At 39.1% G+C, this 16,100-nt stretch overlaps 1 protein-coding gene across 1 annotated transcript in view; it reads right to left on the reverse strand.

Moving 5' to 3' along the window:
• VWDE (von Willebrand factor D and EGF domains) overlaps window positions 1–14,708 on the reverse strand; it is a 36,240-nt gene extending 21,532 nt beyond the window's left edge. Inside the window, exons 1-9 of the mRNA XM_057372135.1 lie at window positions 14,621–14,708; window positions 10,172–10,356; window positions 7,129–7,360; window positions 5,123–5,188; window positions 4,131–4,390; window positions 2,642–2,731; window positions 1,415–1,559; window positions 535–749; window positions 137–210 (exon numbers count right to left, since the gene is read on the reverse strand). Of these exons, the coding sequence (XP_057228118.1) occupies window positions 137–210; window positions 535–749; window positions 1,415–1,559; window positions 2,642–2,731; window positions 4,131–4,390; window positions 5,123–5,188; window positions 7,129–7,360; window positions 10,172–10,356; window positions 14,621–14,708 (1,355 nt within the window). The remainder of the gene's footprint in view (window positions 1–136; window positions 211–534; window positions 750–1,414; window positions 1,560–2,641; window positions 2,732–4,130; window positions 4,391–5,122; window positions 5,189–7,128; window positions 7,361–10,171; window positions 10,357–14,620) is intronic.
• Between the last annotated feature and the right edge of the window lie 1,392 nt (window positions 14,709–16,100).

The following is a 16,100-nucleotide window of genomic DNA, read 5'->3' on the forward strand; positions in this document are numbered from 1 at the left end:
ACTTGTAGCACCAGCAGRGATTTAGAATAAATACACAAATAAATAAATTAATAAAACACAACCCCCCCCAAAGAAAAACCCCACCAATAAAAAATMCCAACACACTCAAAATTAAGAATAGCAAGCCAGTAATTACCTTCCATCAAATGTAATTATATGAGGATCAGTAAATGAGTAGCAGTAGGCTGTGGGTAGATCCTTAACTGTAATCTTCAAAACAAAGAAACAAATGGTAAGACATGTCAGACCAGGAAATAAATGGACTCGGGTACATTATTTATCTTATGATAGTAGTTTCCATTCTAATATTATATTATACTTTTAATCAACCTGAGTAGTTACATCAATATTAAAATGTGAACAAAAATACTTAATTCAAATGAAAACACAGAATTTCAAGAAAAAATAAACCAACTAAATTCAACCACTTAGAAATCCTGGTGTAAGTCAGCAAGTCACAATTGAAATAAAAGCTTCATTAACACTAGCCAYACTTCTGGCCAGTATAGAGAGCTTAACATGATGATTTTCAACCTGTGTGCTTTCTGGAACATAGCCATTCCACAGGAAATTCCCACTGGATATAGGTTCAACTGCAATTCTGGTAATTCTGTCTCCATCCTGCATGAAGTCGGTCACAGCAGTGAAATAAATTACAGCTTGACTACAGATTCCATCATTGCAGGRTTTCTGGAGAAGATCCACATGACAAGAAGAAAGAGCCAAGTTTAAACCTAACTGCTCTTTACCTGTTTTAAAGAAAATACATAATGAATGAGTTTTTCCTCTAAATAAGCCACATTCTGCATACTAATGTTAAATAGATACTAACTTATGTACACACATTTTCACAGATTAAAATAATTATGCATTTTTCTTGGGTCTGGTTTGGTCATGCAAAAACCCTCCTCTCCACCTCTTCATACACACACCCAAAATAATGTTTGTGAAGTTCCCAGTTTGACAGACAAATGAAAACCATGACAGGCTTGCTAATGAGACAAAAGACGGTTTTCTGCATTGGCAAGGCTCSTCCTGGTTCATAGGATTTGTGCTTGAGAAAATATTACAGAAAATGGCTATAATATTAAAAAGTGAGGACTTTGTGCCTGCATACATAATACCTGTAACACAACAGGTGAACAAAATKAACTGAATTATAAACTTTACATGTATTACAGTATTCTGTCTTTTYGAGTTAAAGAATGTGGCTCTGATATGTCTACCAAAAAGCACCTGCAAACTTCAACAAGTAATTCTTTCATATTTTCAGCAGCATTATACAGACTGTGGATACTTTACATTTTAGAAAGTCTCTAATTAGTGTAAGGATTTCTCTGAAGAAGGAAACCAGCACAGTATTCATAAAAATAAATTAAATATACAAAATGCAACAAATTAGGGTAATACTTACCTTCATCAACAATATATAATGCTAGTGAGATTTTGCAGTCACTTTCTAGCTGGGTAAACTCAGGACAAGGAATAGGAATGCTACTTTCTATTGTYAGTCTGTATTCCTTCCCATCTTCTGATACATCGTATGTTTCTGGGTGTATCTAGCACAGAAGAAACTGTACTTAAAATGCAATCTTTGTGAGTAAACTGAAGCACTGCTTCCTAAACAGCCAGGAGTGCTTATTTACATAAATAAGCTGAGGAGCAGCAGCATATCGAGGAGAAGGTGCAGACACAGTAGCCAGAGTCTTGAAGAGTTGGGGAAAGGAGCAAGGATAAGGAAAAGGCAAGAGTAAAGGTTAGCTAGAAGGGTAAGGAGTCAGCAATCACATTAACAACACAAAAATTAGTAACTCGTGGAAGCAAAGATGCAAAGAGTTTTGTGTACTGTTGGGGGTAGAGGGGGAAGGAAGTGGGAAGCKACCTACAGGTAACAATTCCTAAAGAATTTGGAAGCACCATATTTCCCCTGGGACTCTTCTCTGCAAGCTTACAATAGAGACCAAAAATGTATAATCAACAATTCAATTAGAGATTGATAGATCAGTGAYGGGGGCCTACAGCTGGGCTTGGTAGGCTGGGTGTAATCCTGAATGCAGCCTCCCAGGGAAACAAAGACAACAGAYTGCTGATTTGTAGGGAACACTGCAGAACTGCACTTCTACTAGACACACCGAGGCCCTGATCCTACAGAAACAAGCTCAGGCCAAGCCAGCAGGACTATACCCAACATGCAATGACATGCAGTWCATCTTTCTGGGACTGGGATCACATTCTTGGCCAACAAAAGGGTCTCTGTAGCTATACCCACACTGGGTGCCTGGCCTTGGACCAAACATGGCACAGCACAGCTCACCTCCCAGCTTCCYCTCTAAGCCCACACCAGGCTGGCTYAGGGCTGTGCCCTCAAACTCTTTGAGCACAGTGCCAGAGCTGGCTCCAGCTGCTGGAAACTAGTGCCTGTGTGTGCAAGGTGCCAATTCAGCACTCCTGCACCTTGAGTTCGTGGGCAGCACACAAACCACTGCATCTCTCCTGCTTTTGGACAAATTTAAGCACATCTCAGCCCACAACATGCTCCATTAATTCACAGTTAATACATTTTAGGTGCCTCCTAATCAGAGGACTGACTGCCGTAGCAATACTCAAGGATTCCTACTACATTATGGTCTTACAAAGTTACCTTAATTCCAGCAAAAAATTCCTTGCTCTCAACTGAAGAGCTTTGTACATYTGGCTTCTCCATGAAAAAAGCAGAACTGCTACAGTAGACCTGTAGGGCAAAACCAGAATAGAATACATTTTTGGTATGAAATGGTCACATRAAGACAAAGCTTGGCCACCATGGTCAGTTCAATAGACTCATCATGGCCAGTCTTCTTGCGTACCAGAAGGTACCCAATGCCAGAGGAAATTGGTAAGTACACCTCACAAAGAAAAAAATAGAAAAGCCTAAGCATCCTAAGACCTTTTCTGGGCACATACTACCAGTGGTACAGAGATTTCTTCTACTAATGGCTGCATACAAATCATACTTAATGAATACCTAAAAAAATAATTTCTGGAGCATTTCTCAAARCAATGACATCTTATGAAAATGTATTCTACACTTGTTTACATGAAATACACAACTTTTTCCTCATTTCAGGTTTTTGCCTTTTAATTTTGTTTAGTGACCATTAGATCTTAGATTATGTTTTTTCTGATGTTATAGATCTGGCTAATCTTTTCCAGGATGAGGGATTCAGTGTGATTTCCCTCCACTGAACTAGTTCCATGCCACTAGATACTGTGGGCTTGCTTTGGTTTTGTGTTTGTTTTGGGGTTTGCTTTTGTTTTGCTTCATTTTGAGATGTGTTGACCACACATGCAGTTATTTCCAATCCTGAAAAGAAAAAAAGATTCACAGCAGCAGGATGTAGCTTATGATTGTGCCTTTCCTTTTGACTGCCACCAAGCCAACATTGTCAGGCAAGTCTTCACGAAGTCCCCAAATGATTTTTGAGCATTAACAACTGCTCTTGCTGTCCATAAGTGACGCAAGTAGCCTGGCTTTTCCTTGATCATACATATGCACACCAACAGCATTTTTTTTATTTTCTCCAAGAAAAAWTAACCTATATTTTTGAATATATAAATAAAAGGTTTATTGATTTTTCCAGTGCTTAGGCTTCTCAGTTACCAAGAAGCCTGTTTTCGTTCTGGTATAATGGAATGTAGGGCAGGTATTCACACAGCTTTTGATGGCAGAGATTAAAACATACAAATCCTMGACACAAAACCAGTAAGCAGCAGCTCAACCAGAGAAAAAAATATCTATCTAATGCATCAACAACACAGCTTTCCACAGCCTCTGGCTCTTACAGCCTCTCACTGAGATGCAGTTGCATTGAAAAAGCCTCTTAATTTACATTATCAAATAAAAATTTACCTCCTGGAGGCACACTGCACTGTATTGAGACAAACTGTCTCAAAACCTTAAAGGCAGTGGTAGTTATTTATATTTCTGTGGTATTTACACTTCATATGGGCAGTTGGTGTAAACAAGTAGAGGCCWTAGGCTTCTGCCAAGGAAAGTTATACAGCAAGGCGCTGGACCTCTCTCTATAAAAACTCTTAGTGTCTACTGAGCCATATTCACAAATACACAAAAAAATAATGTTTTAACTTACTCTGTCTCCAAGTCTGACATTTATCCCATCTAGTTCTAGAAGTGAGAAGGTATGAACTGTGGTTTCACGTGTAAGTTCTTCTTTGATACCATCAGGAGAAARTCTTGACCAAGTTACAATGAATCCAACAGAGCTGTTTGCAAAAGGAATGCCAAAAGTACACCTTAGGTAGATGCTGCCTTTGATCAYCTCTGCTGCAACTTCAGGAACAGATGGAAGTGGCGGTGACACAGAGGGAGATGACGTAGAAGCCAGGTTACCTGGTCAAACAGAAGTGTGGTCTGTGCTTTTTATTCTGCACAAAATCAGTATTAGATATAATGACACTGACATATCTTTCACCAGTTAATACATGAATAATATTTACCTTTTTCATATGTGAGAATATTATACAGTTACTTAAGAGAATCAAAGTAAAATCTGTATCTTCCTTCTATTAATTACTAAATGGAGAAAAAAAAAATTTATGAGCTTTTGATTATATTCCAGCCAGTAGGAAGGTGCTAAAGAGGGAAAAAAAAAAAACCAAACCAAAAATATAAACAATAAAATACAATTAATTATTTTACCAGACAGGAGAGARCAACATGCAAAGGAATGTGCCTTACAGAAGAATAATTTCACTATTTATGAAGAGAGTGGGGATAAGAAAAAGGAAAAAGAAAAAGGCTATTTAGAAAGGCAAAGTATGAGCAACAGTATGATTTGTAGATTCCTCTTTTATTTTACTSCTGAAGAATCAAAGTAATCTGTCAGTCAGCATCATTATAATTACTTTTTGACATTTTGATACTCACTCAAAACATTCTGAGAAAGAACTTTTGTAATCCAAGTTTGTCTGAAATTGCCTTGAACTGCTCATTTTGCAACAAACCAAGCAATACTGTTGATAACATGGCCATATTTTTATTCAAGACAGAATATCACTAAATATTGACATAATTGGGTCACAGATGCCCAGAAAACCTTGAAAACCAAAACAAAATACTCACTGCTACAGACACCTTGAATTTCCATTCCCTCAGGATCACAGGTCTGTGGCCTTGCATCTGAAACAACTRTAATTTTTTTTTCACATTATATATTCACATACATACAGAGTAGGCACACCAGTGCTGTTAGATTATAGACCAAATGTCACAAAGGACTAATTAAGTGCAAATTTGCAGAATAGAAGCAATCTTTTAATCTGATCCATGTGCAGCTATGACAGCAGTGAGAACAAAGCCTTGTAGAAATCATCTAGGAGGAAGGGTGTAGAACATCCCACCACCTCTACAACTTTTACTGCCGAAATGCTCAGCCAATACTTATACATGGTGCTAGTGAATAAAAAGGAATTAAACTATTCTCTTGAATATATATTTTGCCTCTGTAAATTAACATCTGAATAKTTATTCTTTAACTGTAACTCTAGACAGCAAAACTCAGTCCAGACCTGCTTTGAAAAAAAATCACATTTGCTGCAGAGGCCTAAGAAAAAGTGCCCGTGCACTACAATTGCTTTGTATTTTGAATGCTATAGAAAAATAAGTGGAACTTGGCTTAGGCATGAAAATGCTATTTAGTCACTCTACTCAAACTACATCAGAAGGGCAGCAGCAACACTGGAAATYCCATTCACCAAAAAGAATGAAAAGCAGACTTTGCTGTTCCATGCTTCAGTGATATAATGTTTGAATTCCTTAGCATGCAGAGGACAGATTGAAAATTTGCATCAGGTGTTTACAGCTATCAAAGTGTTAAAGAGAAAATACAGTACACATGGTAGCCTAGATACAAAAAGCAGTACAATKTACATCACATGACAACACCATCTTAAATGAGTGCATTTGTACTCAAAATGTGTTTCATATTTACAGCATTCAGCAGAGGCAAAGAACAGTTAGGCTTTTTGCCTGCTGTTTTGTGGCAGTAAAAATTTGCCAGATCGCTGTCTAGCTTTGGTTTTATATCTTCTTTCCTCATCATGTACCAGGATCCAAAGTAAATGCAAGTCCTGTTGTGCAGGAGTTCTTCATTGTTTCATTCACATTCTTGCTGAACCCTTGGAGAATGTCTCAACAATTGGATCTAAAGGTATAATGAGGGTCAACAAAGCACCAGAAAGCCCACTGTTAAATTTGCTATTAAGCTTTTGAAAGCAGTCACTAATACAGAATATGACGCCGAGCAACAGAGCGTATGATGCATGAAAATATTGCTATTTTTTTCACAATGACGTATTATAGGACCTAGTAAGTATTTCCTATTATACTAATTTGTCACTRTTTCACAGTGTTTACAACTGTAAGGATTTAACCATGGCTTGCTTATTTGAAAAATCTGACATGAATAGTGAAATACTGAAGTTTTGAGCTGTGAGGACCAACACTTTTGCAATACAAGAGCCCAACACAGTGGGAAACATAGCAAAAGATCTCCCGCTCTTTCTCATAGTACTAATAAAATGTGTATCAAGAGAGCATTTCTGTGTTGAATTTCCTTCTAGCAACAACATRTATACTCTCCAGAAAGATGATAAAAGTTAAAACAAAAAAACATTCCTAACAATGCTAAACAATAATTGATATAAACACAGTTTGCTCGAGTTCTTAAGACAAAATTTTTTTCTGATACATAATTCTATGCATGTTCAGGAATGGGTATTTGCGAAGTCTGAGTGACATGAATTACATGGAATTGGTACACCAAATTTTGACTTCTACATGTGTCTTACAACCTCCTTATATGGGAAATTTCAATTCTTAAATTTCTGGGCATTGAAAATTGGTCAAATGCTATGTGTAAGTTAAATGTGAAATGAATGGGTGAAATGAAGCCACCTTGTAATTTCAGATAATTTCTTCTACCGTATCAATATTAAAAATAAGGATTGCAAAAAATTTTAGCAAAACTATTTCCTGGATTTCCACTCTGCCAGATATCAGAGAGATATAGATCAGAAACACAGYATAAAAACACACACTTAGCTGAGTTAGAGCATGCATTTTCTCACCTTCTGCACAATACCCCATGCATCCTTGGGTGGGCTGCAGTAAGTAAACAAAGAAATCTCCACAGTTCCTCACCCTGACAGGGATTCGGAAAAGACAGCAGTCTTTTGAAGTGCTGAAGAAAAACTGCCATGTAGCACAGGCTGTTAACTGTTTGATCTCACCAGGCCGAGGCATGGATTCTGACTCCCTCAGAGACAACCAGACAGGGGCTTGAGTCCCACAGTGATTCATCTTCAGCACCAGAGAAAAACATCAGAAAATGGTTAATGCTACCTCAAACTGTTGCTGTGCTTTAATGAAAGGTACATATGCAATTAATTTCTCACGTGAGCTTTTAGACAAGTTCAGACCATGTAACAGAGGGATCACTGACTTTCCTTCTCAAGGTTGAATACAAATATACACAAAAAGGACTGAAGTATTTTATTGAGCCTGCTAAATTTTCAAAAGACAGGCTATAATTTAGTGCCTGAAGAACTTCACTGGAAGTCACACCTGAGTGTTTTGCTCAAAAATGCCCACAGTTGTGTTACRGCTTAGTGAGCTGCTTTGCACTATTACCCTACAGTAAGAGACTGTGTGGATGCCATCACAGCACAGCAAACCCAGTGTAGAGCAAAAGGACACYGAGTACCAACTAAAGGTGTTGAAGCTGACATTGCTTATCCATCTTTTGCCATCAGCTGAAGGCTCAGCTACCCTTCTGGAGTTCTTCTATGAGATGTGGGCAGCTAATACAAGGTTACTAAGATTTTTGAGAGCAAAAAATGCAAAATGGCTGATAAGCCCTTTCTATTTCTAACTGCCCACAGTTAGAAATAAAAATGCTTGTTGCACCTTCRCAATAATTGCAGCGACTTTGTAGCAACCCTAAATACTTTAGTATTTGCAAAGCAGAGGGCTTCACACGGTCTGTGGTTCAGGTATGGATTCAACAGGTGATTTTAGCAGGGTTTTGCTCCCTCTTTTGCAAACAAAACCATTGCTCAGTGATTTCCTTCACRGAGTAAGAAGTGTGTAGTGGAACACTCCCCCTCACCACTGTGGTCATGCCAGGCCTTCAGGTCCAGAAAGATGCCCTGAAGGCCACAACACAGCTGCAGTACCAACCATGGGAACCAAAGCAAAAGTCTGATTTGACACACACCAGTTTGCCAGCAGAACACAGGAAAATGAATTCCTGGAAGAGGAGACAAAGAAGGAATCCCATCCATGGGTTACCATAATGAGTTACAGATTGACTMCTGGCTTTTGTGTGCTGCCGAAAGCAAACTGAAAAGAAGCACCCAGGACACAGTGTGTTACAGCCAGAATTTGGAAAACATGAAAACTGTAACTCTGAAATTGTGAGAATTTGAGAACTTCTCAAAGCACACATCACCTCAAGTACTCCCTTCTTTGACCTGATAGTGCAACAAGGTGTCGGACCAGCCTGCCTTTAGACCTCTTGGGTTAAGGCTACTGCAGAGTCTCTGAGTAATTACTTATCTCAAAAGCACACTTTTCCTCCTTAATCTAGAATCACTGAGCTCACCATCAATCCACCACAAAGACAGAATTAATAAGAAATAGACAGAAATGGGATGAATTGCTCAACATTCTGAATATTTCACAAAAATTAAATATACCTATAATAAAAGTTCTCCTAAAAGAAGGAARGGAGGAAACTTCCTAATCAATACATCCATTTAGCTTGGTTTTAATGTTTTGACTTGGAGATTTCAAAATAAATGTCTTGCTTCAAGAGATGCAACAAAGCAGATACCAATGAATAAATTTCATTTGCTTAATAAGCTTTGAATCAATCTCTTTCCAACTGTTATTATTTGAGCTCCTCTGTGTTAGATAGACAGCCTATTTTTAACAATATTTGCTAAGCACTGAGAACTTCWGGGAGATTTTCTAAAGCTTTCCTAAATGAGATGAGTGGGTATTTTACTAGTCTAAGCTATGTTCTGAAAAACACACTCGTTTTTCCCTGCTTTTCCCCTGCTGATTCTTTGCATGAAAGAATCCATTTTTGAGAAAATACAACCACTTAACATTTTTTTGGTATTAAATGTAACTGAAAGAAAGTCCTCCAGGAACCATACTTCTTGGCTTTTTTTCAGTATAAAACCTGGATAACAAGTAGCTTTTGCAACACAGCCCTCTTAATCCTTGAGTCAGCTGCACATTAGGAAAAGTCACTTAAGCAGCTTTATACAGCTGTAAAGATTTAACAAACAAATTTAATTAATAAATTTAATTGATTAATTAAAAAACAGGAGAGTATGCTGTAAACTCAATTCCATTTCAGTAGCATTTTTAACTCTTTTGTATTCATTTAAAAGCAMTTAATTGATGGAATTTTAATTTTTTTTCAAGAGACTGTGACAAGGAAACTTTAATTCATTAAAAAAATCATGGGTAAAATATTCTAATKATATTTTTAGGGTTTTTAAGGAAGAAAATGTTTTAAAAAGGGGAAACTAAAAGGAAGTATCTCCTCAGAATATAACAGGGCTTCAAAACAAAGCTCCAAAATAAAGAATTACACATGTGAAGTATCAAGTAATTCTTGCGGTTTTGGAGGCTTGCAAGTGACAAGGCAATGAATCTTCAGGTAGCTCTGTTAATTCAAGTCATTTTAGGAGTAATCYCATTTCTGTGGCATGGTGACTTTAAAAGCTCCACAATTACTGGACTCACGTGGCTGCAAGTCTTTACAGTGCTTTCACATGGCCTTCCGAACACACTGACCATCACAATTCCAGCTTTACAGATGTGATATCCCTGCTATTTCTTTAGCACTGAGTGGAAATTACAGTTTTTGAGTGCTCCAAAAGGGATTTAATTTACCATCTTCTGCTATTGCCCATGCAGTATAGAATTTTCAATGCTCAAGACTTAATTTTAATATAATCAAGTATTTAGAGAAAATAGGTACTTTGTWTTGCTCCACATCAGTCTCCATAATCATACTGGGATTTTTACACCTATCCTACTGAAAAACTTTTCACCAAAACCTATTTCTCAGAATCAAATGATTTGTAACAATACCTCCACGCACTTGGTTGGCATCTCAGCAGGCTTATCAAAAATCATGAAGCGATACCATCCTGGTGTTAGGGAATGGTCACAGATTAAATCCTGAATAGCTGATTGCTGGAGGTGGGATGAATCAAAATCCACACTTCGGTAAGGGCTCTGCAGGATCTGATGTCCACCAGGAGAGCATTCAAGAACTATGGAGCAAGAGTATTTTGAGCATCAGGGTAGAACGTCTAACAAGTATTTTAGAAAAGATGTTAAGTATTTTTAAGGGAAAATAAGGATATGCCGCAATATCTTGTGAAATTATATGAAAAAATATATTGAAGTGTTAGTAACAACAACTTAGCGTGTTAGCAATCTGAAATTTAATAGAATTAATTATGTCATAACTTCCCTTATTCTAGTGGACAATAAATTCAATAATAACCCACAGACATTTACTCTGGATGCAAAACTAGTGGGAAGGAATATGTTTACACATTCTACCTGGATTTTGATTTTCTAGTTCCACTGATGTTTATCAAACCTGAATGCAAATAGGGTGTCAGATATACATGAATATAACAGTATTACCTCAAGAGGAGTAAGGATTATCCAAAGGCCTTTCCAGAATAGACAACCACTTTACAGAACTCCTAGGCATGAAATTAATAATTCCCTCAAATGGATGAGATGATATAATTGGATACTTGCATGCAGTTTGCATGTATACATGCAGAACATAGCAAACAGGTTTGTCACTATTTGTCACATATTTTGCCTGGTATAATTGTGTCACTAATTAGAAACATATTTTAGTTCAAATCATGCAGTGAGGTACTACCTTCCACGTTTTTTCATGTCACTCTAGATAACTGCAATTATAAAACAGTTTCAAATTCAGGTAATTCCCTACCTTTAAATGGAGAAGATACCCTAGTGAAAGAATAGACTTAATCTCTTTCAGCACAGTATGAGAATCCCRAAGTCTTTCAAAGACTGAAGATTTAATCTGATGCAGCTTTAGGCTAGCCAGGCAGGTAACAATAGCTTTATCTTCTATCCTCTAAGGGCAGCTGGAAGTCACTGTGATTGACTGTGCCACCACTGCCTTTCTGAGCTGCTTGTAGTAGCCTGTAGGCTATTCGTGTCCATACAATTTGACCTTACAGGCAACTTACCCTTCACTGGAATTTARAGAAAAGCCCTTGAAGAATCACAGGTCAGTCATGTGTGTTATTGAAATGTTTTCCAAGCAAGCTACAGCACAAGCAGTTTAYGAACCATGATGGAAGTTTCTTCCTGTCCTCTATTTTTCACTGGAATTCTCCCTTTCATACAGCACCCTCATTAGTTTTCTTTCCTGTAATTGAGTCACTACTGAAACAATTAATATCTGTTACCTTCTCCATTAATAAATCAAGCTAGACATGAGACAAGTCTTTATTTTCTTTTCCTCCACACTTTAATTAGATCATCGTTTGATAGATCTTTAAAACAGCTGACTGTAGTCACTTGTAATAGGGTTATAAATCCTACTAAAGATCAARTTATAAGTTTCTTATTATTATGCATATCACTTTAAAATGCCATCCAGCTCTTTATTAATCCAGTGTATTCTTTTTTCCTTTCTAGAAGTATGCTAATATTTCCATAGTTTTTGTTTGGAAATCTTATGTTGTGTTACAGTGGGTGATTTTTCCTTTTTTTTTTTTCTTTTCTGTTCTGCAAAACAACTGAAAATTATTGTCATCATCAATAACACAAATAAAACCAACATTTTTACACACCTGAGTGTAACTGAAGTTCTGTCTAACCTCAGCAACAGCAGAAACAAATAAAATTATCATATTTCTGGACAGATACACAAATACTCTGCAAAAACAGTTACACCTGCAGACCAGATCTGCTCAAACCAGATGCATTTAAGGAGTTAGCTAAATTTTCCACTAAAACCATTATTTCCTTATTCAGGACACCTTAAATAAAAATAGATTTTGATATAAGCATTCTTTCAACTATTATTCTCGGAATGGTGAATGCTGACTTTGCTGTAATGCTCCAGAAAAACTTTGCCTGTGTCTAACACCCAGCAATTTTATAGAATCATAGAGTAGTTTGGGTTGGGAGGAAACTTCCTGATKATGCCAAGCCTGACAAAATTATAAGGAACTACAAACAGGTTCTGATAGCTTGAAAGTACTAAGGAAGGCTACCTAGAGAGCTGGCTTACSTTCCAGCTCTGTGTAATGTCTCTGAGGAACAATAAAGTATGGGAAGATGTCTGTGCTACTGGTGGCTTCATCCACATCACAAAATAYTCTAACATCTTCTGACACAAAATAGAAAACTCATGCAAGTTCTAACAAAATTTAATATTTAATCAGGATTATTCTTAAAGGAAATATTTCCACATCCATAYTATTCCCAGGGGGAAATATTATTTTTATTTATTTTTTGACCTTTAAATGTATTCGTGATTTCATAAATTTAATTTTAAATATTTGCTATAGAATAATGAAATTCTAATTATAAAATATACAAATGAATACTTGAGAAGTAAGACCACGAAATTCAGGCTCCTTTGTAGATTGTGTACCTCTGTCTTCATTTAAGCTAGAGGAGATACCAGCAATAGGTTATCAACGGGTTATTAAGAGACTTGTTTCTAGAAAGTCACAACTCTCYCATTCAGTTTGGAGGTCCAGACACTACACACTGTCTGCTGAAACAAAGCAATCCATCCTGGGGAAATTTGCATGTGTTTCCCTAGAATTTGAGTTTACTGATAATATTCTGTGCATCTTTCCACAAACACCCTATAATACTGCATATACCTTTCTACTGTTCTTCAACTTGTGCCTCTGTGCACCAGGAAGTATTTGATTCCATGTTTGCTTTTTCCTGCTTTTTCCTGTCTTCAGGATTAGTGCTGTAAGCTTTGCTTTGATCCATCCCAGAACACAAGAATAGCATTGTGCTGGGGGGTGAGCCTTTTGGGAGAGATASAGACAAAATCTCTGCAAACACATTGAAGTTTCTACCACGGCTGCCATAAACTGGGTAACGTAATAGGTCCTATGAACACCTTGACCAAAAATCAAAGAGGTTTCTGAAATCAACACAGGAGCTCATTTACCTCAAAGAGATATTAGGTTGCTCCTGATGACTATCTCTGAGGCACTCAGGTGGAAAATGAGTTCCACAAAGGAAGAGCTTTTCAACTTCCTGTTCACATCTCTATTCCATCCATGTGCAAAAAGGGATCAATGATTTTGCACCTGTTTATATTTCCAGTCAGGAATTGAGGACCGCCGGGTACAAACCAGAGTAGAGAAGGGGAAAGGAGTAACAGCAGAGTACAGACAAGGGCAGAGTGGCAGCACTGGTTCCTCAGGTACAAATAGCTTCGGTGTTTAAATCTCCTGCTGCCCAAAGGCTGGGGTCTGGCAAACGACCACTGATAAAAAGTGCCTTTAGTAAGTGCCCACTGTGAGTATGAATGTGCCCTACCGACTGCAAAGAATGCAGTGTACCAACATATCAAGGGAAAAATTAGAACTATGACTGAATTTAACAAAAGTGTTCAGCTTTATTTGGGGCTTTAAATTCTTCCAAAATAATACAATAGGAAAAAAGTTCACTTTTTGGAAGAAATTATCCTGGAACAACTATATAGAGTAATACTTTTAAAAGAAAATATAAATATTACTATAACTACCAAAAAAAGACAATTTTCTTTAATGTGACCTATAAAAGAACATGAGCAAAAATGTTATAGTAATGACARTACTGCAATCCCATGAAACAAGAACACAATGACTCCTATGCACAGACCAATGAAGAAAATCGAATTAACACACACAAATTAATACATCTTTATAAATAACCTCATTTGACTGGGTGTTAAAACACTTTTCAACCCCTTATGCTCACACGCTACAGGGCGCTTTGCAAAGACAGCAAATAACCGCATAAACTTTATGAAAGTGTAAAGCATATGTTTATAGAACGTTTTTTAGTAGTTCTCAGTGCAATACRTCATTACATCAACTCCTGATGTGGATTTTCTACCCGAAATTTGAAACAATACAGACACGGGTTTTGCAGAGGTCCCAGGTAAGGATGCTCCAGCACGCAGGCGAACAGCGCCACGAAGTGAGGGTGGGAGACCCGGCACTCCGGGTCTCGGAGTTGCTCTGGGCAGGTCTTTCCCGCGAGTGCGCTGTGACAAGGACAGTTCCTACTCTGGCAGGTATCAAGTTAAGCCTCTTCCAGTGACACTTGTGACACGCAGCCTCTGCGCTGGGAGGCGGGCGGTGCGCGGGCACAGCGGAGCACCCGGCGCTGCCCCTCTGCCCCGCAGCGGCCCCCGCCCGTTCACCTGCGGCCGCCGGTGCCTGTGCCCTGTGCCCTGTGTGCCCTGTGTGCCCTGTGTGCCCCGTGTTCCCCGTGCCCGGTGCCCGTGTCCCTTACCTCGCCGGCGGGCCCCGGCCGCCGCCAGCCAGCCGAGCGCGGCCGCGCAGAGCCAGAGGCGCGGTGCTGAGGGGGCGGCCCCCGCCATGGCCCCGCTGMTCCGCTCTGCTCCGCTCCGCTCCCGGCGCTCGCTGCCGGCCGGACCGCAGCTCCCAGCGCCTCCGGCCCCTCCGTGCGCCCACCCCGCTCCTCCGCAGCCCCTCCCTCAGGGGGACTCGGCCCGCCCCCCTGCCGGACCCGGCCCGGCCCCGCCGGGGTCGCTCGGGGGTGTCTGTGCCCCGGCCCGCTTGTGCCCGGCCCGCGGTGCGATCCCTGCCCGCGGCTCCCTCACGGGGATTCTCCGCGARAGAACGGACCAAAGAGTCGTTGCTTCTTGTCGGGGGCTCTGTGAAGATGCTTTTCCACGTCCCTAAAAGACCCAAAGCAGGTCGGCATCGTTAGCATTGCCTTATTGCCCTCTAAAGCAGAATTTTATTTATGTTCTAATGTATAGTAAAACGCTGAAGAAGAGCCGGCTTCAAATTGTCCCTTCGATAGATCACCAAGAGTGTTTTACATTTCTTTAACCTTTAGTATATGTAACCTTCATTACCACTAATGCAGACTGAGTTTAGCGAATATTTAACACTTCCAAGAGTTTCAAGACTTGCTTCTCTTCAGAGGTGTCTGCCAGAGGACAAATCTCAGCATTTAAGATTTGTCAGTGCTGGTATTTTCCATTGTAGGCCTGAGGTAGTGCAGCTATTGAACTACTTCGCACACATCAAACAGTACAGCAGGCCACCGAAATGTTTCACATTCTCTGTAGCATGTGTAGGCCTAAATCTAAAAAATAAARGTTGATGACACTAAAACACAGCTTATTGCTGTCCACTGAATGTCTGCCCTGCTACGATGGTCAGTGAGGACTGCTTCCATGGGGTACTGACCTGGGTGGCTCTTTGCAGAGCATGTTTCCCTGCAGGGAGAGGTATCAGGGCTTGGAGTCAAGGCAGAGGCACAGCAGCATWGTGGGGGTAACCTCAGTCCTCTTTTGCTCACATACCCTGAGATTCTTCASTGCAAGAAACAGTTCAGCTCCATGATGTCAGCGAGTTTTTAAAAAGAAGCCCTGCCACGGCCTGAGAGTTGAAATCTGGTGTCTTGGATTACTKTCAGTTCTCTAAGACATATACTTTTGTCACAAGGATTCAGGGAAATTTTAACGAGTTTTCTTAATTGTTTACCCAATTCTCTGGATTATTTGTTAGCAGATATGATAAACTTTATTCTGAAAAGCTGCATATATATTAAATTAGTTCAAGTTTTGTTTTTAATTTTTCCCAAACCACATGTTTATGAAGAAGACAAGAGGAAAGAGGTATTTTACAAAATAAGTTACAAARTCAGGACCTAGAAAGAGAGACGTGAGAAGTTTTGACAAAATTTAAACACTGAGCTACTTCTTTGACCCCCACTAGTCATGATGGAGTGGTATTTG

The sequence above is a fragment of the Malurus melanocephalus genome, unplaced genomic scaffold, assembly GCF_030028575.1.
Source record: "Malurus melanocephalus ecotype Western Australia unplaced genomic scaffold, MMel_1.1 scaffold_164, whole genome shotgun sequence".
In the NCBI taxonomy this organism is placed as follows: Eukaryota; Metazoa; Chordata; class Aves; order Passeriformes; family Maluridae; genus Malurus; species Malurus melanocephalus.